General features: G+C 52.2%; 1 protein-coding gene across 2 annotated transcripts in view; it reads right to left on the bottom strand.

Annotated features, from left to right (window-relative positions):
• Positions 1–24,885, bottom strand: part of ADARB2 (adenosine deaminase RNA specific B2 (inactive)) — a 392,152-nt gene that overhangs the window by 24,911 nt on the left and 342,356 nt on the right. For both annotated transcript variants that reach the window (XM_053573048.1, XM_053573049.1), the window contains exons 6-8: positions 24,547–24,698; positions 12,319–12,487; positions 2,285–2,466 (exon numbers count right to left, since the gene is read on the bottom strand). In XM_053573048.1, coding sequence (XP_053429023.1) covers positions 2,285–2,466; positions 12,319–12,487; positions 24,547–24,698 — 503 coding nt within the window. The remainder of the gene's footprint in view (positions 1–2,284; positions 2,467–12,318; positions 12,488–24,546; positions 24,699–24,885) is intronic.

Genomic DNA, 24,885 nt, shown 5'->3' with positions numbered 1-24,885 from the left:
CTGCTGTAGTGAAGGAGCTCAGGATTGGCCACTGTCAGGTCTGAGTTCAGATCTTTGCTGCCTATTGATGAATGGGGCGTCTTAGGCAAGTTGCTGGATTTCTGTAAGTCTCTTTCCACATTAAAAAAATAGTGATACTATCGTTTGCTGTTGCTGCTGTGAAGGTTGGCAGGATTGTGTGTGTCACAAGCTTGGCACTGAGGGTGTCGGCGCAGGGCTGTTTCCCTTCCCTAAGCTCCCACCAGGAGCCCCCTGAAGCCCTAGGAGCCCCCCATTCTCATTATTGCTCCACGTTTAGACCAGGTCCCTCTGCACACTCTCCACTCACACCTGAAGAAACCACCTACGGGCTGTTTACTGTCCATGAGACCCCACAGCCCTGGATTCAGACGTGGACACACAGGCAGCCTTGCAGAGCTCGAACCCTGCCTGAAAGACCCCCTGGAGCTGAGACTCATCACACGCTGTCTTGAGTGGAAGGGACAGCCAGTGACCGGGGGCAGAGTGGACAGTCGGGGGCCACACAGTGCTCAGTCTGAGCCAGAGTCCCCTCGCTCAGGCACAGGGATGGTGGGGTGGTGCCCTGCACTGGCCAGTGGGCTGTACCTGCTGCTTTAACTCGCCCAGCCCTGGAGAACCCCGAGACCTCCCTGCACAGGGAACGGTGTCAGAACAAATGAGCAGATATTTAATGCTCCTGGACTAAACACAGCCCCTTTCTAAAGCTTGGCTGAAGGTTACAAAGTTCTCCTTGACTGGACACACACAAGCCTCTGATTATTTGGGGATGAGGGAGATGGGGTTCTCAGCCTGGGAACTCGTAGTCTCAGGGACAAGGTCTTGTGGACAGAAACTCCCTGGAATCTTATCACATTAAGTGACCAGGAACCGCAACCACTCAGTCCCATGTTGGCGTGTCCTCCGCCCTTCCTGTCCCAGCACCACGCAGAGGTTCTGAGTTTCAACTGGTGACTGCTGAAGAGCAGGCAAGTGGATTCACTTCCGTCACAGGCGCATCTTTTCTTGAGGCTTTGCTTAGCACAGTTAAGTAAGTGCTTTGCACGAATTATTTCTTTTAGTTCCTACCAAAGGGACTAATAGGTCCAAAGGGGCCCTATTTTATTCCGATCTTATAATTTGGAACGTCAGAGTCCTGGGACTAGGTCTTGGGTCAACCCCTCGCATCGCAGTCCTGAACAGGCTCGCTTGCCCCGTTGCTCTCTCTTCCGGGTGATTCCACCAGGGCCTAACCAGGAAGCCACAGGTGTCCCCTCTCTAGGGCAGAGGTGGCTTCACTGCTTCCTCCACACACCTGCCCGGGGCTGCCACAGCCCCCAGAGCGCATCCCAATAAGAGGCCCAAGCCTGGCCAGGCTCACTGAAGGCCACACCCCACCCTGGGCTTCCAGCCAGTCCTGTGACCTGCAGGTGCCTCAGCAGGAAGGGCCAGGAGCACCCATGGGTGAGCTACTTCCCAAAGGCCCCTCAAGATTGGCTACCACCCTCATGGACCTTCACTGTGTCCAACAGGCTGTTTCACAGCCCTGTTCCCCTTGATCCCTGTGCTGTGCTGGGCTGAGCAGCCCCCAGGCCTTGTGGGGCTACGGAGGCTTTGGGGAGGCTGGGAGAAGCTAGGGGGAGGCCAAGGAGGGTGGGAGAAGGCTGAGAGAGGCTGGGAGGGTGGCTGGGGAGGCTGAGGGAAGCTGAGAGAGGCCGGGGAAGTTGGAGGAGTCTTGGGGAGGGTAACAGAGGGTGAGGGAGGCTTGGAGAGGCTGAGGGGGAGGATGGGGGAAAGCTTGGGGGAAGCCATTGGAGGCTGCGGAGAGGATAGGGGAAGCTGGGGGACTCTGGGGGAGCTACAGACACTTGGGCCACATGGGTACCAGGGCTGACCCTCGGCTCTGAGCTGCAGACCCCCCCCGGGGCCTGGCCACCCGTCCTCACCCTCCTGCCTTTTTGTCAGTGCCCACTGTAGGTGACCCTGTGAGGTGAACAGGGTCCATGCTTAGTGGCCACTTTGGACACCGTGGTGAGAAGGCGTTGGTGCTATGCTGGTGTGCTGAGTCTTGCGAGGAATTCACACAGAAAAGTCGCCTATTCCGATATTTAGAGGGGCACTATAACCACTTTATGTCATTTTCCTTTTTTAAATCTTTGGATTGTTGAATTTTGCTCATTGAATCTTGTGAACCACTGAACCAGTGGCGAACGTGGGCACGGTCTGCCTAAGTCGACCCTGTTGTGCCCACTGTGCTGGGATGGATGCCGGGAAGGGGTCTTCTTACCACTGAGCAGAGGCCGGTTGTGTCGATAGGAGGCTGGCAGCTGACCGAGGTCCTCCGTCCGGTGGCTCATAACCCGAGAGAGGTGTCCCGTGTGGTGCAGGCTGCCCACGACCACACTGTGCAGGTACACGGGCTCCACGAAGTGCGAGAGGAGGGCACCCTGCAGCCCCAGCACATTCCACCTGGAAGGGAAAGGCGGTCGGTGGTCAGCGGTCAGTGGTCAGTGGTTCTGACCCTCGCCAGGGAGGGGAGGGCACCTGGAAGGGGGCAGCAGTCAGTGGTCCTGACTCCTGTCCTGGGGGGACACCAGGAAGGGGGGCAGCGGTCAGTGGTCAGTGGTTCCCACTCTCGCCGGGGAGGAGAGGGCACCTGGAAGGGGACAGTGGTCAGTAGTCCTGACTCCGGTCCTAGGGGGACACAAGGAAGGGGGAAGGGGTCAGTGGTCAGTGGTTCCGACTCTCACCGGGGAGGGGAGGGCACCTGGAAGGGGGCAGCGGTCAGTAGTCCTGACTCCTGTCCTAGGGGGACACCAGGAAGGGGGGCAGCAGTCAGTGGTCAGTGGTTCTGACTCTCGCCGGGGAGGAGAGGGCACCTGGAAGGGGGCAGCGGTCAGTAGTCCTGACTCCTACCTAGGGGAGGGGAGGGCACCTAGAAGGGGGGCAGCGGTCAGTTGTCCCGACTCCCACCTGGGGGTGGGGAGGGCACCCGGGCTGGGCTTCTCGGGATATGATGTCCTCTTTGCCCTTCGACACTGGGCAGGGTCCTTAGACAGAGTGGAAGTGCTATGTTCTTTCAGGGACTTAAAATTAGATTTTTAAAAAAGACACTCTGTCCCCAGAGTGAATCTGAATTTTTCTTTATATTAACTGGGAAATATCAGAAATAGAATTTGTTTGTTTCAATTTAGGGAAAAAGACTCTCTTCCTGTCCCTTTGTCCTTAGCAGTCAGAATGACCTGTTGTGTTGAAATTAAATGACATTAATAAATGACCTTGTTTTGGTCAGGGGATAATTTTGATTTTGGAAGCCCAGAGCTGGACAAATGACAAGGCCATTTCCTTTAGGATAAACACAGCTCCGGGTGAAGGTTTTTGCTTCTTCAAGTGAAGATGCCAGGAGCACTGGGTTTTTCCCTTTAAATTTGTGTGGTAAGAGGTTCCACGTGTCTGTTATTTAAGGCACCATTTTGTGGTTTCCACTCTAAATAATTTGTTTAAAATCCAACCTTCATCGGTGGTAGCAGGCATTATGCAGCTAATTTCTTACATCATTGTTCTTTTCATTAATTAACATTTCCACTGTTGGAGCAATTACTGTGGTCCCCGCATGCTGAACACCTCTTTTCATGATTAATAAGGAGTCATTATACTCTCTTCCCGAAGCAGTCAATTAACACAGAATTCTTCCCATTAATTACCGAGTGTCTCTACCTGCAGAGCAATCTGCTCCGAGAACCTGTGACACCAATTGCTTTAAAAAGTTCTCTTTAAATTTTATTCCAAAAACACAAGCAATTTAGCTGGCGATATTAATTTGCCTCAGAAGCATCTCGGTGAATGAGAAACATCTTTTAATCTCATGCAAGAAAAGGCAACCATCTGGCGGTGAGGGCTTCTGCTAGCCGCTCTCCCTCTCTCCCTCCGCAAACACAGGTCATTAAAGTAATGTGCTCATCTACATAAAACTCAAATGGAATATAAAAGGTAATATTTATAGACAAACAATTCAGTCCTACAATTTAAACAGTCATTGGTTTTATGAAACATTTACTTCAGTCCATCAGATCTGCATAACTCCATCTAAAAAAATATTGTGGTCATTTCTGTAAGTGAGAGAGCAGGCAAGGCCGGCCCTGGGCCCACGTGAGTCCGCAGCAGACTGATGTGAAACCTTGGAGTAGAGGGATGTCTGCAGGCCATGGGGACCTTTTCTGGGGTCAGGACTCTTCCTCTGGCTGTGATGTTTCTGCCTAGGCCCACGTTTTCCCCACAGTGACATGACATGCCCATCACACTCTCCTGTCCAGCTCCTAGTGTCTGCTGAGTCACAGAACCCAGAGAGGGGACTTTACGGTCTCTGAGCTCTTCGTTTAAGGAACCACTGATATTTGGAGTAGCGATTGAGAGATTTGACTTGTTCCCCTGAATCTGAGGCCAGGGCACAGAACAAAAAGTGGGGCAGGGTGCAGGACTCTGTGATGCAGGAGGTGTGTGCGGGGCTGTTCATTTTCAGACTGTTAGTGGAGCTTTAAATTTCTTATCCATTCAAAGCAGGGAAATAACAAAGCACCTTCTTGCAATAAGCCAAGACCTAAAAAATAAAATTAGTATTCCCAGAAGAGACAGGCGTCCGAGACTTGAGGCCATCCAGACCCTGGTGCTGCGCAAAACTCTGGGAGCATATTTGAGTGGTTTGGTTTCTACAGATGGTCTGAAGACAAATAACTTCTATATCTTGGTTTACCCCTAATAACCTTCAACAATAAAGAGAAAATCAGAGGTCTCCTTGCCTGGCTATCAGATTCACACTCAGCAGCATCAATACAACCAAGTGTCTTTCTGGATGTAGACGGGAGACTTTCCAGCATCCAGGGCTGCGTGGACAATGCCTCCCCTTTTGTTCAAACAGCTGATATTACTGCAATGTTGACAGAGAAAAAAATTCCATGTCTAGTTTTCAATATAGGTAATCCCTAAGTAAATATATTTTTGTCTGTTTGTCAGTCATTGAAATACCACAGATGAGTGGGGAGATCTTAGAAATGCCTTTCTGCAGCCCAGAGGTGCAGTCCCCTTGATCACAGGGGTCTGGTGGGATGGGCTGTCCCCACCAGTGTGGATCCTCATGTGAGATGGGGGAGCGACCACCGGGTACCTTCTGGGAAGTCGTGTCCTGCCTGTAGCCTGTGCCACCTTGTTGTGGCCCTGGACACAGGGCCCTCCAAGACAGGGTGACTGCGGCGTGGTGTCCAAACCCCACTCTCACTTGAACCTCCATCTGCAGACACAGCTGTTGCCTCTGGGCCTCTTCCCAGCAGTGCCCAACATCTGCCCACGAATGCATGTCCATGGCTCTGCAGGGAGATGCCCACATGCTGCGATGCTTTGGAAGTTTGGAGGGTCCCTGGTGCCTGGTCCCTGAGGATTCTGGTAGGGTTGGTCGGGGTCACCCTGGGCATCAGCTTCTTCCATACACTCCATATAACTCTGGAACAGCCCAGGGCCAGGAACTGCAGCCATGCTACTGGCACGGAGCTTGGGGTGAAGAAGTCAGCTCAGAGGCTAGTCTGACACTGGCTGGCTGGGTCACTTGTGACCGCTCTACTGGTGCTTGGGCCAGTGGTGCCTACATCTCCGGGCACTGGACAGAGTGTAGACTCTGGCCTCCCCAGCCCCAGGCCAGGCAGGTGATGTGACTGAGGTCACATCTGTGGTCTAGGTCAGCTCCAGCTGGCAGGCCCGAGGGTCTGTGCTGGTCCTGTGGCCACAGCAGCAGCATGTGTGCCCCTCAGTCTGGTGGGCTTGGGATTCTGCAGCCCATGGGGACAATGGGGTGGCACCTCCCAGCTGGGTGGCCTTGTACCATGGCAGGAGCAGCCAGACATGCCTGAAGTCAGCAGCACGGGCCGACCTCAGTGGGGAAGTGGGTCCTCCAGCCCTAGGGTGCAGTGAGCCACCCCCACTGGGCGCACACAGAGGGTCCATGGGGTCTTTGGTAGCTTTTACTCAGCAGCAGATAACTAGCAGGAGCCCATGACTGGCCTAGGGGTGTGTGGGCTGCCAGCAACTTCTCCAAAGTCAGTCCAGGTTACAGGTCATGACAGTCAACATTCAGGGTGCTGGGACGGCCTTTGGTGTCAAGTCCTGGCCCAGCGTGGTGGTGTTGGGAGGTGGTGAGGTCTGAGGCCTGCAGGCCCTTAGCGGACCTCAAGCCTGCCCACCTCGGTCGTGGATGTCCAGCCTCAGAGGCATGGGAAGCCTGAGTCTGTGCACTGGGCCATGGCTGCAGAGGTCAGGGCTCCGGGCCCCCCAGGAGATGGGGACAGTCTTCGCAGCCAGGCCAAGGTGGGGGGTCTGCTGGTTCAGGTTATTGCGGCTGAAGGAAGCTAGGTCTACAGCACATGTGTCATTTTTCTTCTTAAAACTGATCTGAGAAATGTCCTTTCACTCGATAGTGTCTCAGGCCGTCAATACCTCAACAAGCTGGGAAAATGTAGAACCTCAAGGATGGCAGCAGGGTCTTGACTATGCCCAGATGTGCTCTCCATCCCAAGACTGACAGCCACCTGCTCCTGGCCACCTATGGCAAAGTGCTCCAACCTTGGGGGCGTCAGGCCCTGTCCTGCCAGCTGTGTCTGTGCCCCCACTCAGGTGCCTGGGCCCCTTCTCAGGGAGGCTCTGTTTGGCCTCCTGGTTCCCCCCTGAGCCTTTGGTTCCTTCTATGAAGATGGCAGCCGGCCAGGACCCCGGTTGGTCTGTGCACTGCCCCTTCCCTGGGCACCCACACTGTCCACAGAGCATCACCTGCCTTCGCCCTTCTGATGACCTAACTGGATCACTGTGGACACTGGGCTGCTGGTTTTTGTCATCTCCCTCACTGGGGCAGTGTCCTGGGATGGACCACCATTGTCTCCCAAGAAAGCTGCTGGTCAAGGGGCCATCACGGTGCTGGTGCAGGAGCAGGGACACAGGGGCCATCACGGTGCTGGTGCAGGAGCAGGGACACAGGGGCCGTCACGGTGCTGGTGCAGGGACAGACACGCAGGTCATCAACCTGCTGCTGTCACTTTTGGAATTGGTGTCATTGGACCCATCACTCACCACTTTCGTCACTAGAAAGTATATAAAATGTCACTTGTAAGAGTAGTTAAATCACCATACAGTCTCTCTCTAAAAAAGGAGTAAAAGGGTTTTTAAACCAAACTGAAACATTTGAGTTAAATGTTTATGAAGAGCAATTGTGTTCATAGGACCTACATTTTGAGATTAGAAAAATGAACAATGCTCGCATCTGACTTCAGCCGAGCGGGCCACACTTTGGGATCAGACTATGGTCTCTCAATCAGGGAGGAAGGTGGTCAGGATGTCTCCAGGTGGGCAGGGGCTGAGAGGACAGATACTCAGTGAGAGAGTGTGAGCAGCACGTCTCTATAGGTACAAGAGAGTCACTCTCACAGCCAGGTCTGAGTGTATTTAGCTTGCATTTATTTTTATTTTCAGTAGAGACGGCCCCTTGACCAGCAGCTTTCTTGGGAGACAACGGTGGTCCATCCCAGGACACTGCCCCAGTGAGGGAGATGACAAAAACCAGCAGCCCAGTGTCCACAGGGATCCAGTTAGGTCATCGGAAGGCCGATTACCCAGGTTGGCCTCGAACTCCTGGCCTCAGGAGATCCTCCCTCCTTGGCCTCCCAGAGAGCTGGGATCACAGATGTGGGGCCCTGCGCCTGGCCAGAGCCTAAGTTTAGAAACCAGGCAGTGCTGTGTGCTCCAGAGAGCAGCTGCAGTGTTCACAGTTCATTTTTCTGGGGAAAGTTTTAATCTGCTCATTAAAGACATGTCGTGATCAATAACACACTGAGGAACTTAAAATTAGAAACCATATCTGGAGGAACATTAGTTCCAGAAGATTTAGATTCTTATGTGACGCTCCACTTCTGATTCCTCGAGACAAAGTGAGAAACACTCTCTGGTTTTCCCCTTGTGCCTGCTGTTGAGAGCAGACTGGCTTCCTGGAGCAGCAAAAGCGGGTGCGTCCATGGGCACTCGGGTGTGGCTGCATCTGTGCTCCAAGTTGGGACTGGCGTGTGGAGGTGCCAGGTGCACCAGCAGTGGGAGAGGCCAGGGTCCCCGCCACAGTCCTCCGGTGCTCAGTCCTGTGTCCAGTTACATGTATTAGAGCGAAAGAGCCATCTACTTGCTCAGAGAGCCATGGTGTTGACAAAACTCTGAGGCAGCTTCACTGAGGACTCCCTCTATGCTCCTGGTGTCCTGGGTCAGAGCAGGGAAGGTCCCACTCTCTGTGATTCCATCCTCGGAAAGGTCTGTACACTGGGCTCTGCGACCCTCTCTGCCCTCTGAGATACCTCCACGGGGGAGGACGGCGTGTCTCCATGGCTCCTTCCCTCCACAACGACTGTGACCGACAACCCCCAGCTCATGCAGATGCTGCTTTGAGTGCAGGGGGAGGGGACGGTTCTTGATGTAAATAGGTGACCACAAGGGAGGACAATGACAGGAAGGCCATCTGCAGACTGCTTCTTGGTCCAACCTGTCCCCATGTCACTGGGGTGCTGAGACGAGCATCCTGCCCTGTGGACGTGCCCAGGGCTTCCTCATGTGGCTGAAGCTCTAGACAGCTCTGTGAGGTTGCAGGACCCTTCTGGATGGTCAGGAGGACTGCGTGTAGATGGGGGAGGCGATGGGGGTCTCCTCTTCCTGACATGTGGGCCAATGCTTACATACAATACAGAGGAATTAATGCATCCAGCAATTCCCAGAGAAAGGTTAGGGGTGGTGAAAAAGAATCGTGACACCAGTGTGACAGGGCTAGACTTGCTTTCTGGTGGAGCCCTCATCCTGTAAGCAGGGACAGGGGCCACGAGGGGCCACTGTCATTACCATAGACAACATCATGCACGCCACCATGGACACCGCCATGGACCCTACCACGGACACAGCCACAGATGCCACCACGGACACCACCACCCACAGCACCATGCATGTCCCACAGACAGCACTATGTACACCACTATGGATACCACTCCACACACCATCTTGTTCCCTATCATGATACCACCATGGACACACACCAGCCCCGGGGTGCGAGCTGTACACTGCCATATACCCCACCACGGACACCACCACTTGTCATCTTCCCACTCCCCCAATGAAGTCCAAACTCGATGAGCAGAGGGTATGAGAAGCATTTTCTCCATGATGACTCCTTTTAAACCACCATAAATGTTTCAAGCTTTCTATAACATGTTCCCTTATTTTTCCATAAACCAACAGCAAAACCTTGTGACATTAAATTGCTCAGTATTCATGGAATCCCACATGCAGAGCAGGCCTACACTCAGGCCTTGTTGATGGGAGCCGGCGCCTGATCTCTGTGGGAAAGGGCGCGGCTGCACATTGTGCAGAGATCTTTTGATCCAGCTCCCCCTGGTCATTCTTCACTGCCATTGAGGGGAACTTGCGAAGAGAATCACAGATTTGTTGGGTGGATGCACCATCTCTACCTTATCTAAGATGCAATTTGATTCCTTAATTTTTGTTTTAATAGGTAAAGGCCATATGAATTAGGGAAAGTCAGCTGAGTGGACTTTATGGCCACTCAGACAAAGCACATCTATTAATAGAGGAATTTCTGAACTACCGAATACATCTGACTGTGTGGGCTTCAGGGTCTGTCCTTGGGTAAGACTCTTGTTCTTTTGGAAAGAGAATCAGTGGGTCCCGTTGGGCATAGCACTTCTTTAAAATTTACCTTTGTTTTAATATAACTTATTTAGTTGTAAATGAATGTAATTTATTTTTAGTAATGACTGTGTTTAAAATTTAGTTTTCAAAATTGCTGCAAAGTTAATAATCATCTCTGGGGGAACAACTTGGGCCCGTACACCTGCCTGGACACAGTGCGTCCTAAGTGGGCTTTTTGTGGCCAGATATGCTGGCCACCATCTGTGGATTGGCTGCTGCCCTCTGTGTCCTGGACCCTACTCTCCACAGTGCCTTCACTCAGTGACCACAGAGCCTCGCCTGCATTTGTGTATGAAGGGTCCCTAGTTTTGAATGCTATTTAAGTGCTAGTTTTAATTTATATTTTTGTACAGAATAGAAAACAGATGAACATGCATGGTATCAGATGGTCTCTTTGAGAAGACTTTGTACAAATAATGTGTGTTAACAGACACTCATGATTGTGAGATGTTTGCTGCCCTCTGCAACGGTGAACATGGCTCCATTGGAAACAGCCCCACCTTGGTGCCAGCATCCTTGCCTGATGCTCGGGGCCACAAGTACTTCATGCCAAGGATGTGTCCCATGTCACTGCACCTGCTGGCTGGACAGGACTGCCTGGAGCCAGGCATCACTCTTGCCAATGAGGGGCCACTGTGGCCCCCCCTTCACTGGGCACCTTGCTGGGTGGCTGCCAGGCCAACCCTTGGAGGGCAAAGCTCAGATGCAGGAGCACACTGTGCTGGGCACAAGAGCTGGGGCTGGGAGACAGGGCAGGACCCAGAGGACAGACGTCGGGAAAGACCAGAAAGGCTGATGGTGGTGAGCTCATCTGCTGAGGATGAGTGGAATAGAGATGGGATGGCTGCTGCCAGGGAGGAGGCGAAGGGTGGGAGGAGGAGAGAGACAGGGAGAGAGAGACACACAGAGACAGAGAAGGAGTGATGGAAAGGGGTAGCAGAAGACAAACAGAAAAGCAGCAGGGGCTGCATCCCTGCAGCCCCACCCCGCCCTGTGTCTCCTGTCCCACACCACACTTGGGAGTGAAAACCACGGGCATAGGAAGAGGAAACATGACTCCCGGGTTCCGCCCACCCAGCCATCGGGCTTGGTCCTGGATGGTCCAGCGTTCTCGCTCAGTGTCCAGAGCCAGGGCTGTGCAGTTCCCCCAAACCCTCCCCTCTCTTTTCCAGAAGAGTCCAGAATCCTCCCCGGTCCTGGATGGTGGAGGGGACAACTGCTGTCTTTCAGGGACACTTCACAGCACAGTTTGTTGCCCACGTTTAATCCGCTGTCTGGGATGGTCAGGAGTCCAGAGATGACCACGTGTTGATTCTACAGCACTAAGTCACTTCATTTTTCTGGGGAGCCAGAGAATTAATTTAAAGCCCAGCGCTGTCCTAGGGCACCTAAAGTTTCAGTTAAGGTGAAAATTGATGCTTTTTCTCTGCCATGAATAGATGAAAACATACAAAGGAGGAATACATTTTCTTCTGAAAGATGAGCCATTGGGTAACGGAGCCTGCTCCCTGTGAGGCAGAGATGGGCTCTGATTTCCTGTCATTAGGCCGATGCCTGCTCTGCTCCAGGAGCAGTCAGAGTGGGATGCAAATGGCGCTATTTTTCCTGTAGCCATTCAGTAATTTCCCCTGAGGATTCGGAATCACCCCTCTGGGGCTGCTGTTTCATCTGCCCTGCAGTCTCTGAGCCTCTAGAGGCCAATCTGCAGAACTGAGCACAGAGGGAGGTAGGCAGGTGCAGTGTCTAGGAGGGCAGGTGGGGGCACCTGAGAGGGCAGGTGGGGTGCTTGGAAGGTCAGTGGGTACATAAGAGGGCAGGTGGGGACACCCAGGCAGGCAGGTGGGACCTCTCAGGTGGGAGGGTGTGCTGCCCCTCACCTGGCCTGTGCCCTCCACCACATGACCATGTGGCCTCTCTCACCCTTGAGACTGGGCTCTGCTCTGCAGGGCAAGGCCATGGCAGGTGCTTGGGGCTGTTAAAGGCATACTCAGGTATTTGCTAGTCTCGAGTGCAGCATGGCCTGTGCCCCACGGGCTTCTATGTGTTGGGGATCCTGCGATGGCTGCATTTTCACTGGGGAACGTAGGGCAACGTGGCTAACACTGCCCTCTCCAAGACCTCTCTGCATGGAGGTGCACCCTACTGACAGTGAGGCCTGGAATCTTTCCTGGGACTTCTGTCAGGGTTTGGTGGAAGGTGGGTGGTTGGGGGGCCTTTAGTATCTCTGTCCACCCTCTGTCCATCCATGATGGTCCAGGGGATGACAGGCCCAAGCCGGGCTTGTGTGTGAGTGGCAAGCTGAGATTGCAGGGTGATGGTCCTCAGGAGGCACTCTGCCTCGAGTGTATGAAAACAAAGTGGCTGTTGAAAGAGGGCTATGAATGAGGCCCTTGACCCAAGGATGGCACCAGGCCCCTGCTCCTCTGATCTCACCCAGGATTGGGATGGGCCTGTCAGAGCCCATGGCCTTGTTACCCTGGAGGATGGGCCTTGCCACCTCCACCGTTGACCACCACTGTCTTTGCCAGGGGAAACCGCACGGGCTGTTACCTGGCAATCTTGTCTGTGCAGGACATGGTAACCAGTGGCTCGCCCAGTAGGACGCCGTCCCAGGTCTGGACTGCACTGGGGCCCCGCACGGGGACCGTCCCTTCCCCAGACTCGATCTTGGTGCGCAGATGCCCACGGAACTTCCGGATGATGTGTTGGCTGCTGCTCACTAGGAAAGAAGAGGGGCAGTGAGGGGCACTGCAGGGGCCCCGGAAGAGGGGGTGGGAGAGGTGGGAGGGCAAAGACCAAGTTAGAGGGAGCTGGTGCCACAGCTGGGGGCTGCACCAGGAAGCGGGGTGTGGAGGTCCCCTCACTGCAGTAGCACGTGGTGAAGTGCTGGCCACAGAGCAGCACTGTCTAGCTTGGGGTTGGCTGACCTCCCGGCCATGGCCAGAGAGTAAATATCTCAGACTCGGGCTGACCACCTTGCAGCTGAGCCCCAGGGGAGCCCAGGACTGTGTGTGGCTGAGCCAATGCCACGGAGCCCCCTGACACTTGGTTTGTGCTGAGTTTGCAGGCCCTACAGAAGGTGATGAGTGGGGCCCACTGTGGTCTAGATGCTAGCTGTGTAACCTTGGGCAAGTCATCTAAAGTCGCTGTGATGCAGTACCTCCTCTGGAAGGAGGGGGGCTATGGTGCTTACCTCCCAGGCTGTGAGGATCACCCGGGATGGCGAGTGTGGAAGGGCAGGGTAGAAACCTTGGATCTTCTTCATTCTCTCAGCTGCCCAGGGTGTACACAAGGCCCCCAAAAGGTAGCTCTTGCGTGAGACCCTGTGGATCCCTCATGGGGTCCGTGTTTTTCCCTTTCCAGAGTCTATGACACCCACCCACCCAGACCCCACACACCACAGTCATTTGGGGAACTAGTGTGAACAAGAGGAATCTTAAATTTAGTATTTTTCCTTGAAAAATTCTGTGTATTTTCTGGATTATATTATAATATAGAAATAATTAACCACTTTGTGTTTAATTATATATAAAATAGCATAGCCCATCATTTACACACATACAGTGACAGAAATTAATATTAAATGCTTTCAAAAAGAGTTTCTATTTAAGTTTTAGAAGTTGTAGAATGGAATTTCTCTTCCTTCTCTCCAAGGTGCTGGGTAATAAATAACACAGGGGTTTGTGTGGGAACTTTTTCCTATGGATTGCAAATAATTTATAATGTACTTTCTCATTGTCTCTAAGAGCTGAACTTCTTTTACTATACATTCATAGTACATAAAGGCCACCTCTTGGGAGAAAGATTGCAGCTTTCCTTGGAGAAAGTAAGCTTGTGGTGGGAGGTGTCAAATAGGTTTTCCACATTGCAACAAACCAGATACTTGATGAGATCCAATTTGGAATGCTCAGTGAGTTCTCCATGGAAGGAAGGACAAAGGGGAGAGATTGAACCTGAGTAAGCACAGCTGACGAATGCTGAGCCCTATCCCAGATGTGTATAGCAATAATCTCTTCTCTGAGCTTTAATTAGTAGTGGGGGATAGATGGCAATGATAGTGGTGATGATGGTGATTGGTGGTGGTGATGTTGATTATGAAAATGGTGGTGGCAACAATGATGGTGGTGAAAATGATGATGATGGTGGTGATGGTGATAGTGATGGTGATGTTGCTGATGGTGACGATGATGATTAAGAAAATGGTGGTGAAGATGATGGTGATGCTGATAATAACAGTGATGATGATGGTGGTGGTGATGGTGATAATAGTAATGATGTCACTGATGGTGATGATGGTGATTATGAAAATGGTGGTGAAGATGATGGTGGTGAAGATGATGATGGTGATGGTGATGATGTCGCTGTTGGTGAAGATGGTGATTATGAAAATGGTGGTGAAGATGATGGTGATGATAACCGTGATGATGATGATGATGGTGGTGGTGGTGGTAATGGTGATGATGCCGCTGATAGTGAAGATGATGATGGTGGTGGTGATGGTGATGATGTTGCTGATGTCACTGATGGTGATGATGGTGATTATGAAAATGGCGGTGAAGATGATGGTGATGATGGTGATGATAACAACAGTGATGATGATGGTGGTGGTGATAGTGATAGCCATGATGATGTTGCTGATGGTAAAGCTGATGATGGTGGTGATGGTGATGATGGTGATTATGAGAATGGTGGTGACAACAGTGATGGTGCTGAAGATGATGATGATAATGGTGGTGGTGATGGTGATGATAATAATGGTGATGACGGTGGTGATGGTGATCATGGTGACGATAATAATGGTGATGATGGCGATGATAATAATGGTGATGACGGTGGTGATGGTGATGATGGTGATGATAATAATGGTGATGATAATAATGGTGATGACGGTGGTGATGGTGATGATGGTGGTGAAGATGATGATAATGGTGGTGGTGATGGTGATGATGGTGACGATAATAATGGTGATGACAGTGGTGATGGTGACCATGGTGACGATAATAATGGTGATGACAGTGATGATAATAATGGTGATGATGGTGATGATAATAATGGTGTTGATGGTGGTGAAGATGATGGTGATGGTGGTGATGGATGGTTATAATATTGATGATAAATTAAACAAAAAAAACCTTATATGTCTTGGAAACAACTTGGCTTACCTTGGCTTTTTACACTGTCTAGATGAGGTCTCTATCAACACTGATTTTCTGTGGCAGGCAGCCTAGGAGACTCGACAAAGCCAGCACACCAAACACTTTCCAGGATGTTATTACAATACTAGGGACTTTACTCTTTAGTTGGGGGATATTTTCTCAGGGAATATGGTACTTGCCATCCACCATGCCTGTTAATTACAGTGTGCTTGTATTCTTCCAACACTTCAACTGTTGTGTTATTTTCCAGGCCATAGAAGTTGTCTGTTATGTTGTCAGGTTTTCCGAAGTTCTTACCCACCTCTGCTGCCCAATTGGTCTTTGTGAAGCAGACTCTCCCGTCTGTGAGTGCCATGACAGCACGGAGGCCTGGCTTGATTTAACAACCGGCTTCCATTAATTTTGCTTGAAGAGCCAGGTGCACAAGAGGCTCCTGAGAGTGTTTACTTGGGGAGGGGTTGAGCCTCAGGCTGCCTTCTCAAGCACACTCCCTGCGAGCTGGATCAGCCCCAGGGTGGTCTGCTTGCGGGTGGTCTTGCCGACCACCTTCCGTCTGGCTTTTTTTGGCTAATTGTGAGAGGCAGGAGGGAGTTGAAGATGCCACTTCAGGAAGAACAAAATGCCAATCCAACCAGTAATTGCAGGGGGGCTGAGCTTACGTGATCTGCAGTAGATTTACGGTGTACCCGCGACAGTGCAAGTATAAATTGTCGAAATCCTGCCTGCTCTGTGTATGCAAACACTCCCGGAGCCATCAGAACATTCTAGTCAAATTTTGATATTCCAAATCATCACTTCATCATAGTGTTTCTTTTGAGATTGATGTCAAGGTAAAGTGAGGGTAGCAATATTCTTCATAAAGTTGGTCAAGTGAATTTTATTTTTAGGGGACAACCAAAAGAAGATGGAGATAAATAACAAGAAGTCCATCCCCCAGGGAGCTAAAGATTTATCTAGAAAGCAACACATGGCTGCTACAGTGGCTGAGGGGACAGAATAGATCCCAAAGTGAAAAACAGGCACAAGAGGGGAGGAAATGTTTTTAAATACCAAATAAGCCTTCAAATTTCAAATTGTCTTCAAAAGGTAAATACCAGAAGATTTATTCATGAAATAGATGCTTCACCCCTCTATTATGATAATAATACCTACAATAGCTACCATGTGTCTCTGGGGGTGAACTTTGCCTTACTTAATGATGATAGTGATAATGTTAAATTATGAGGCTGTTAAAATTCATTATCCTACAACACACAAAAATTATGTTTTGCATATATCTATGCGAAATCTGAAGATAGGGATTTAAGGAATTGTATTTTAGATTTCTTGACTTCAATCTCTTACTTAAACTGCCCTTTTATGCGACGGATGGATTTGGTTTAGAACAAACGTAATAAGCTTTTTATCATAAACTTGTAGATAAACATAAGACATAATCCTATTTTTCTTGACATTTTGTGGAACATAGATTAGAGAACTTAACTAAGTGGTTAAATTCTTGAGAAATGGCAGCGAGAACTCAATTTGCCAGGTTATTAAAAAAACATGCCCAGAAAGAGGAATTTGTGCCAAGGTGCATTACCCGAGACCCGCGACTCTTCTGTCTCATCTGGGCCTTGGTTCCAGACGGGCCTCCCAGAGCCTCTCTGGCAGTACAGTCATCCCCTGTGAGTCCCTCCGTGATGGGAACTGGTGTCCTCATCAGAAGCCTGACTCTGACCTGGGGACAGGCCACACATTCTCCTGCTTATGTAAAGAAATGTCTTTTGGGCTTTGTGTCCAAGTTGACCGAGTTGGTCCAGGAGGTCACAGGATTCAGTGGGTTTGAGTCACCTGAGCAGCCCTGGCAGCCTGAGATCAAAGCCCTCAGACTGCAGCATCTGTCATGAAGCTCTTTCTGCACATGTGATGCGCCCTTGGAGCTTTCCTGTCTGTCCACAACAGCGCGGCTCAGGGAGGCCCACCACGGAGCTCCACTTGGCCTTTGCAGAGACCCTGCCAGCTTATCCACTCCACAAAGACTTTGCACAAAGCCAGCAAGGAAATAAAGGCCCAGTCTGGACAGAAGATGATTTAAGGGGGTTCAAATGCAATGGTTTGAAACACAACTGATGCCCATATTACAGGTCCTCGGAAACCCTAATGTGCCAGTCCTGGCCACAGAGCCTGTGGCAGGAACCTGCATTTCCAAAAACTTCTCAGGGGACCATGACAGGCCAGATATGGAAACAACCAAATCTAACACATTCCCAATTTGCAGGCAACACGCCTCCTCAAATATCTTGGACTGATTGGCATTGATACCATATTTAAGGACTCTAAGGAGAGAGTTATGATCTATCCAGACGAGTGCTTTTGAGGACAAAAGCTGGATATCCTATCACAGTGCCCACGCTGACCGCTGGATATCCTATCACAGTGCCCACGCTGACTGCTGGGATATCCTATCACAGTGCTCATGCTGACCGCTGGATATCCTATCACAGTGCCCACTCTGACTGCTGATATCCTATCACAGTGCCCATGCTGACTGCTGGGATATCCTATCACAGTGCTCACGCTGACTGCTGGATAACCTATCACAGTGCCCACGCTGACTGCTGGGATATCCTATCACAGTGCTCATGCTGACCGCTGGATATCCTATCACAGTGCCCACTCTGACTGCTGATATCCTATCACAGTGCCCATGCTGACTGCTGGGATATCCTATCACAGTGCTCACGCTGACTGCTGGATATCCTATCACAGTGCTCACGCTGACCGCTGGACATCCTATCACAGTGCTCATGCTGACCGCTGGATATCCTATCACAGTGCCCACGCTGACCGCTGGATATCCTATCACAGTGCCCACGCTGACCACTGGGATATCCTATCACAGTGCTCATGCTGACCGCTGGATATCCTATCACAGTGCCCACGCTGACCGCTGGATATCCTATCACAGTGCCCACGCTGACCACTGGGATATCCTATCACAGTGCTCATGCTGACCGCTGGATATCCTATCACAGTGCCCACGCTGACCGCTGGATATCCTATCACAGTGCCCACGCTGACCACTGGGATATCCTATCACAGTGCTCATGCTGACCGCTGGATAACCTATCACAGTGCCCACGCTGACCGCTGGGATATCCTATCACAGTGCTCATGCTGACCGCTGGATAACCTATCACAGTGCCCACGCTGACCACTGGGATATCCTATCACAGTGCTCATGCTGACCGCTGGATATCCTATCACAGTGCTCATGCTGACCACTGGGATATCCTATCACAGTGCTCATGCTGACCGCTGGATATCCTATCACAGTGCCCACGCTGACCTCTGGATATCCTATAACAGTGCCCACGCTGACCGCTGGATATCCTCTCACAGTGCCCACGCTGACTGCTGGATATCCTATCACAGTGCTCATGCTGACCGCTGGGATATCATATCACAGTGCCCACGCTGACTGCTGGATATCCTATCACAGTGCCCACTCTGACTGCTGGATATCCTATCACAGTGCCCACGCTGACTGCTGGGATATCCTATCACAGTGCTCATGCTGACCGCTGGATATCCTATCACAGTGCTCACGCTGACTGCTGGATAACCTATCACAGTGCCCACGCTGACTGCTGGGATATCCTATCACAGTGCTCATGCTGACCGCTGGATATCCTATCACAGTGCCCACTCTGACTGCTGATATCCTATCACAGTGCCCATGCTGACTGCTGGGATATCCTATCACAGTGCTCACGCTGACTGCTGGATATCCTATCACAGTGCTCACGCTGACCGCTGGATGTCCTATCACAGTGCTCACGCTGACCGCTGGATGTCCTATCACAGTGCTCATGCTGACCGCTGGATATCCTATCGCAGTGCCCACGCTGACCGCTGGATATCCTATCACAGTGCCCACACTGACCGCTGGATATCCTATCACAGTGCCCATGCTGACTGCTGGATATCCTATCACAGTGCCCATGCTGACTGCTGGGATAGCCTATCACAGTGCCCACGCTGACCGCTGGATGTCCTATCACAGTGCCCACGCTGACTGCTGGATGTCCTATCACAGTGCCCATGCTGACCGCTGGATGTCCTATCACAGTGCTCACGCTGACCGCTGGATGTCCTATCACAGTGCTCACGCTGACCGCTGGATATCCTATCGCAGTGCCCACGCTGACCGCAGGATATCCTATCACAGTGCTCATGCTGACCGCTGGGATATCCTATCACAGTGCCCAGCTGACTGCTGGATATCCTATCACAGTGCCCACGCTGACTGCTGGATATCCTATCACAGTGCTCATGCTGACCGCTGGGATATCATATCACAGTGCCCACGCTGACTGCTGGATATCCTATCACAGTGCCCACTCTGACTGCTGGATATCCTATCACAGTGCCCACGCTGACTGCTGGGATATCCTATCACAGTGCTCACGCTGACTGCTGGATAACCTATCACAGTGCCCACGCTGACTGCTGGGATATCCTATCACAGTGCTCATGCTGACCGCTGGATATCCTATCACAGTGCCCACTCGAACTGCTGATATCCTATCACAGTGCCCATGCTGACTGCTGGGATATCCTATCACAGTGCTCACGCTGACTGCTGGATATCCTATCACAGTGCTCATGCTGACCGCTGGGATATCCTATCACAGTGCCCAGCTGACTGCTGGATATCCTATCACAGTGCCCACGCTGACTGCTGGATATCCTATCACAGTGCTCATGCTGACCGCTGGGATATCATATCACAGTGCCCACGCTGACTGCTGGATATCCTATCACAGTGCCCACTCTGACTGCTGGATATCCTATCACAGTGCCCACGCTGACTGCTGGGATATCCTATCACAGTGCTCATGCTGACCGCTGGATATCCTATCACAGTGCTCACGCTGACTGCTGGATAACCTATCACAGTGCCCACGCTGACTGCTGGGATATCCTATCACAGTGCTCATGCTGACCGCTGGATATCCTATCACAGTGCCCACTCTGACTGCTGATATCCTATCACAGTGCCCATGCTGACTGCTGGGATATCCTATCACAGTGCTCACGCTGACTGCTGGATATCCTATCACAGTGCTCACGCTGACCGCTGGACATCCTATCACAGTGCTCATGCTGACCGCTGGATATCCTATCACAGTGCCCACGCTGACCGCTGGATATCCTATCACAGTGCCCACGCTGACCACTGGGATATCCTATCACAGTGCTCATGCTGACCGCTGGATATCCTATCACAGTGCCCACGCTGACCGCTGGATATCCTATCACAGTGCCCACGCTGACCACTGGGATATCCTATCACAGTGCTCATGCTGACCGCTGGATATCCTATCACAGTGCCCACGCTGACCGCTGGATATCCTATCACAGTGCCCACGCTGACCACTGGGATATCCTATCACAGTGCTCATGCTGACCGCTGGATAACCTATCACAGTGCCCACGCTGACCGCTGGGATATCCTATCACAGTGCTCATGCTGACCGCTGGATAACCTATCACAGTGCCCACGCTGACCACTGGGATATCCTATCACAGTGCTCATGCTGACCGCTGGATATCCTATCACAGTGCTCATGCTGACCACTGGGATATCCTATCACAGTGCTCATGCTGACCGCTGGATATCCTATCACAGTGCCCACGCTGACCTCTGGATATCCTATAACAGTGCCCACGCTGACCGCTGGATATCCTCTCACAGTGCCCACGCTGACTGCTGGATATCCTATCACAGTGCTCATGCTGACCGCTGGGATATCATATCACAGTGCCCACGCTGACTGCTGGATATCCTATCACAGTGCCCACTCTGACTGCTGGATATCCTATCACAGTGCCCACGCTGACTGCTGGGATATCCTATCACAGTGCTCATGCTGACCGCTGGATATCCTATCACAGTGCTCACGCTGACTGCTGGATAACCTATCACAGTGCCCACGCTGACTGCTGGGATATCCTATCACAGTGCTCATGCTGACCGCTGGATATCCTATCACAGTGCCCACTCTGACTGCTGGATATCCTATCACAGTGCCCACGCTGACTGCTGGGATATCCTATCACAGTGCTCATGCTGACCGCTGGATATCCTATCACAGTGCTCACGCTGACTGCTGGATAACCTATCACAGTGCCCACGCTGACTGCTGGGATATCCTATCACAGTGCTCATGCTGACCGCTGGATATCCTATCACAGTGCCCACTCTGACTGCTGATATCCTATCACAGTGCCCATGCTGACTGCTGGGATATCCTATCACAGTGCTCACGCTGACTGCTGGATATCCTATCACAGTGCTCACGCTGACCGCTGGATGTCCTATCACAGTGCTCACGCTGACCGCTGGATGTCCTATCACAGTGCTCATGCTGGCCGCTGGATATCCTATCGCAGTGCCCACGCTGACCGCTGGATATCCTATCACAGTGCCCACACTGACCGCTGGATATCCTATCACAGTGCCCATGCTGACTGCTGGATATCCTATCACAGTGCCCATGCTGACTGCTGGGATAGCCTATCACAGTGCCCACGCTGACCGCTGGATGTCCTATCACAGTGCCCACGCTGACTGCTGGATGTCCTATCACAGTGCCCATGCTGACCGCTGGATGTCCTATCACAGTGCTCACGCTGACCGCTGGATGTCCTATCACAGTGCTCACGCTGACCGCTGGATATCCTATCGCAGTGCCCACGCTGACCGCAGGATATCCTATCACAGTGCTCATGCTGACCGCTGGGATATCCTATCACAGTGCCCAGCTGACTGCTGGATATCCTATCACAGTGCCCACGCTGACCGCTGGATATCCTATCACGGTGCTCACGCTGACTGCTGGATATCCTATCACAGTGCCCACGCTGACCGCTGGATATCCTATCACAGTGCTCATGCTGACCGCTGGATGTTCTATCACAGTGCTCATGCTGACCGCTGGATATGCTATCACAGTGCCCACGCTGACCGCTGGATATCCTATCACAGTGCTCACGCTGACTGCTGGATATCCTATCACAGTGCCCACACTGACCGCTGGATATCCTATCACAGTGCCCATGCTGACCGCTGGATAACCTATCACAGTGCTCACGCTGACCGCTGGATATCCTATCACAGTGCCCATGCTGACCACTGGATATCCTATCACAGTGCTCACGCTGACCGCTGGATATCCTATCACAGTGCTCACGCTGACTGCTGGATGTCCTATCACAGTGCTCACGCTGACCGCTGGATGTCCTATCACAGTGCTCATGCTGACCGCTGGATGTCCTATCACAGTGCTCATGCTGACCGCTGGACATCCTTTCTGGTGCTGTCCCAGTGCTGCTGTAAGCTTCTCCTTCAGAGTCTCTATCACCATCCCCAACCTCTGCCCTCAGGCTGGTCTTGGCAGGAGCCCCTCAAAGCAAGGGCTGGCCCCTCTAATATTTAAAGGGTAGCAGAAGCACCGTATAAGTGAGCAGTGGGAAAGGGGCCTGCCATCATGTGACCAGCATCTACAGAACTTCCCTGTGTGGAAACCGAAGACCTCAGCCCTGAGCTCCTGCCCTCCTGAGCGGTGTGAGGGGCGCTGGGCTGTCTTTCTAAGGTGCCTCCCAATTTGAGGACAGTGGGAATTTGGGTTTTCTCACCCTCCTGAATGGGGAAAGGGAAAGGTTTGCTTGACCTTGGTTGATGAACCCATTTTGGAAACTTGAGAGCTCCCAGTGCACTCCCAGACAGCGGGAGCAGGAGGTGTCTCCAGCCCTGCCCAGGGCCAGTAGTGGCAGCTCAGCCGCAGCAAAAGTGTGAGAAAAATGCTTAATTTTTTTTCCTTCCAACACCTGCCACTTCTCAAAACACCATGAAGTAAAAGTAGTCTGTGTCTGGGGCGCCCTGAGGATGCTTTTCTGGACCTGGGATGTGGGCAGTTGGAGCTGGGGCAGCTACAGAGGTCACAGCTGGAGGCCAGTGCCCAGAGACGTGGAGGCCCAGTGAGCTGAGCTGCCCAGGGGCCAGTGGAGCTCAGGGCTCCTGCAGCCCCCACTTAGTCCCCTTCTGGCTCCTACCAGGGATGTGACAGCAGGGAAAGGGGTGGGATGGGCTGGGCCAGCTCTGCTTGATAGGGCTCCCCTCCCCTCACCCCACGTGAGGGCATCCAGGCTGGTCTTCATGACGCAAACCTTCCAGGAGAAAGTAGGAAGACAGTTGCCAGTGTCTGTCTAATGGAGCAGACTGCATGACTTTACAGGATCCAGCTTGAGTATGTTCAAGGAAAATGAGCCATTTCTGTCCTCTGAGGGCTGCTGGGGGAGGCTGTGCCATCTCACTGGTGGGAGAGCTGTGCCCACCTCCCTAGGGCCTCCCTGACTGCCTCACTGTCCTCTAAAAGTCCCTGGCATTCAGTGGGCTTCCTTTCTTCATTCATGACGTTGTTTATTCTCCTTACTCTCCTCTCCAAAGGACGTGCAGATGTCGCCTGGAATCCTGTTACATGCAACTGTCCCCAAAGGCTGAGGGCTGGGCCCAGAGGAAACCCTCGGGAAGCAGCAGGTGCATCTCTGGACCAGCCCCCGTCTGTGGGCTGAGCACAGGCTGACACAGCATCAGGGAACCCTGTTTCTCAGCTGTCCTGATCTTTAGGGGTGCCGCTGCAGCCCGGAATGTGGTGGGTACCAGATCAGTTCTTGCTTTTCCTTTCTCTATAATTAAAATGCCAGGTAGCCTTCCACAGAGGGAAGTCAGAGGCCAAACCTAGAGGTTTCTGCTGGGGACACCCCTTTATCAGGACCAGACTTCTCACCATACCCACGTGTCTAAGGTCCTCTAACATCAGAGCATCTGTGTGGATCCGTGTCTGCAGGGAGTCTGGGAGACCTGTGTATGTGAGAGTGGCGTGTACCTATGTAGAAGCCTGCCTGCATGTATCATGTACATGGGAAATGCGTGCCCAGAGAGCCAAAGGCAGGCTTTGTGGGGCAGTGCAGAGCAGAGGCGTGTCCCTGTCTGTTCCTTCTCTCATGGAGATGCTGACATCCTAGGAGACCCCAGAGCAGAGACTCCCCCTCCCGCTCATAGTATTTCTGCTCTTTGCTGGTAGAGGTGACCAGAAGGGGAGGGCAGGTGGGCGCTTAGCGGGCAAATACCATGAGGTGGCCAGGACACTGCAGGTGACCAGGGAAGATGCCTTTGTGGGGTCACAGGCCCCCCACTTCATTACAAAAGCTGAGCTTTGTTCTCCTCAGTTTCCAGCGAACACAGAGTGAGCCTGGCTTCACTTCCACCCCTGTGACTGTTCTCCTGGGACACAGGGGTTGTCTGACCCCCTAAAAGGGAGCGAGAACTGTGGCAATTGGCAATTAAGTAGCTAGTTTTAGAGCTCACACTGTTTCTCTGCCAATGCTCCGGCGTCTGCAGAATCCAGTCTGGAGGTGCAGTTACCCTGCTAATCGCAGGTGCAGTTCACATCCTGCACCTCAGGGCCCCGGCCATACTGTGCACACAGCCTGGGCTGATGGCCTGGAACCGTCCTACATGGAGGGGAGCTTGGGCCATTAGTTTACAAGAGGTAAAAATGTGGTTTCTTACGGTTTGTGGCGATCTCGTAGGGTGAGTGGAGCCTCGCGTCTCCACAGGGGGAGGTGCTGACATAGAGGTGGAAGAGGACGCTGTCCCGCAGCCGGTAGCCTCCCTCCTTCAGCCGCATGAAGACGGAGCGCTCTGCATCCTCTCGTCGCTTGCTAGGGTCACAGAGGGTCCCTGTCACGTGTCACACACTGGCCGGAAACGCTCCAGCCCAGTGAGCTGTGGTCCTGCGGTGCAGAGCCACCCAGTGTCCCCCCTCACCCTCCATCCTGTGTCTCCCTCCATGGACACATCTAGAACACACAGCCGTGAAGCTGCAGAGGACTCAACCCGCAGAAGCCC

This window comes from Nycticebus coucang, chromosome 20 (genome assembly GCF_027406575.1).
Source record: "Nycticebus coucang isolate mNycCou1 chromosome 20, mNycCou1.pri, whole genome shotgun sequence".
Classification (NCBI taxonomy): Eukaryota; Metazoa; Chordata; class Mammalia; order Primates; family Lorisidae; genus Nycticebus; species Nycticebus coucang.
Note: the sequence above shows the minus strand (reverse complement) of the source record. Positions and strands in the feature narration are given on the sequence as shown.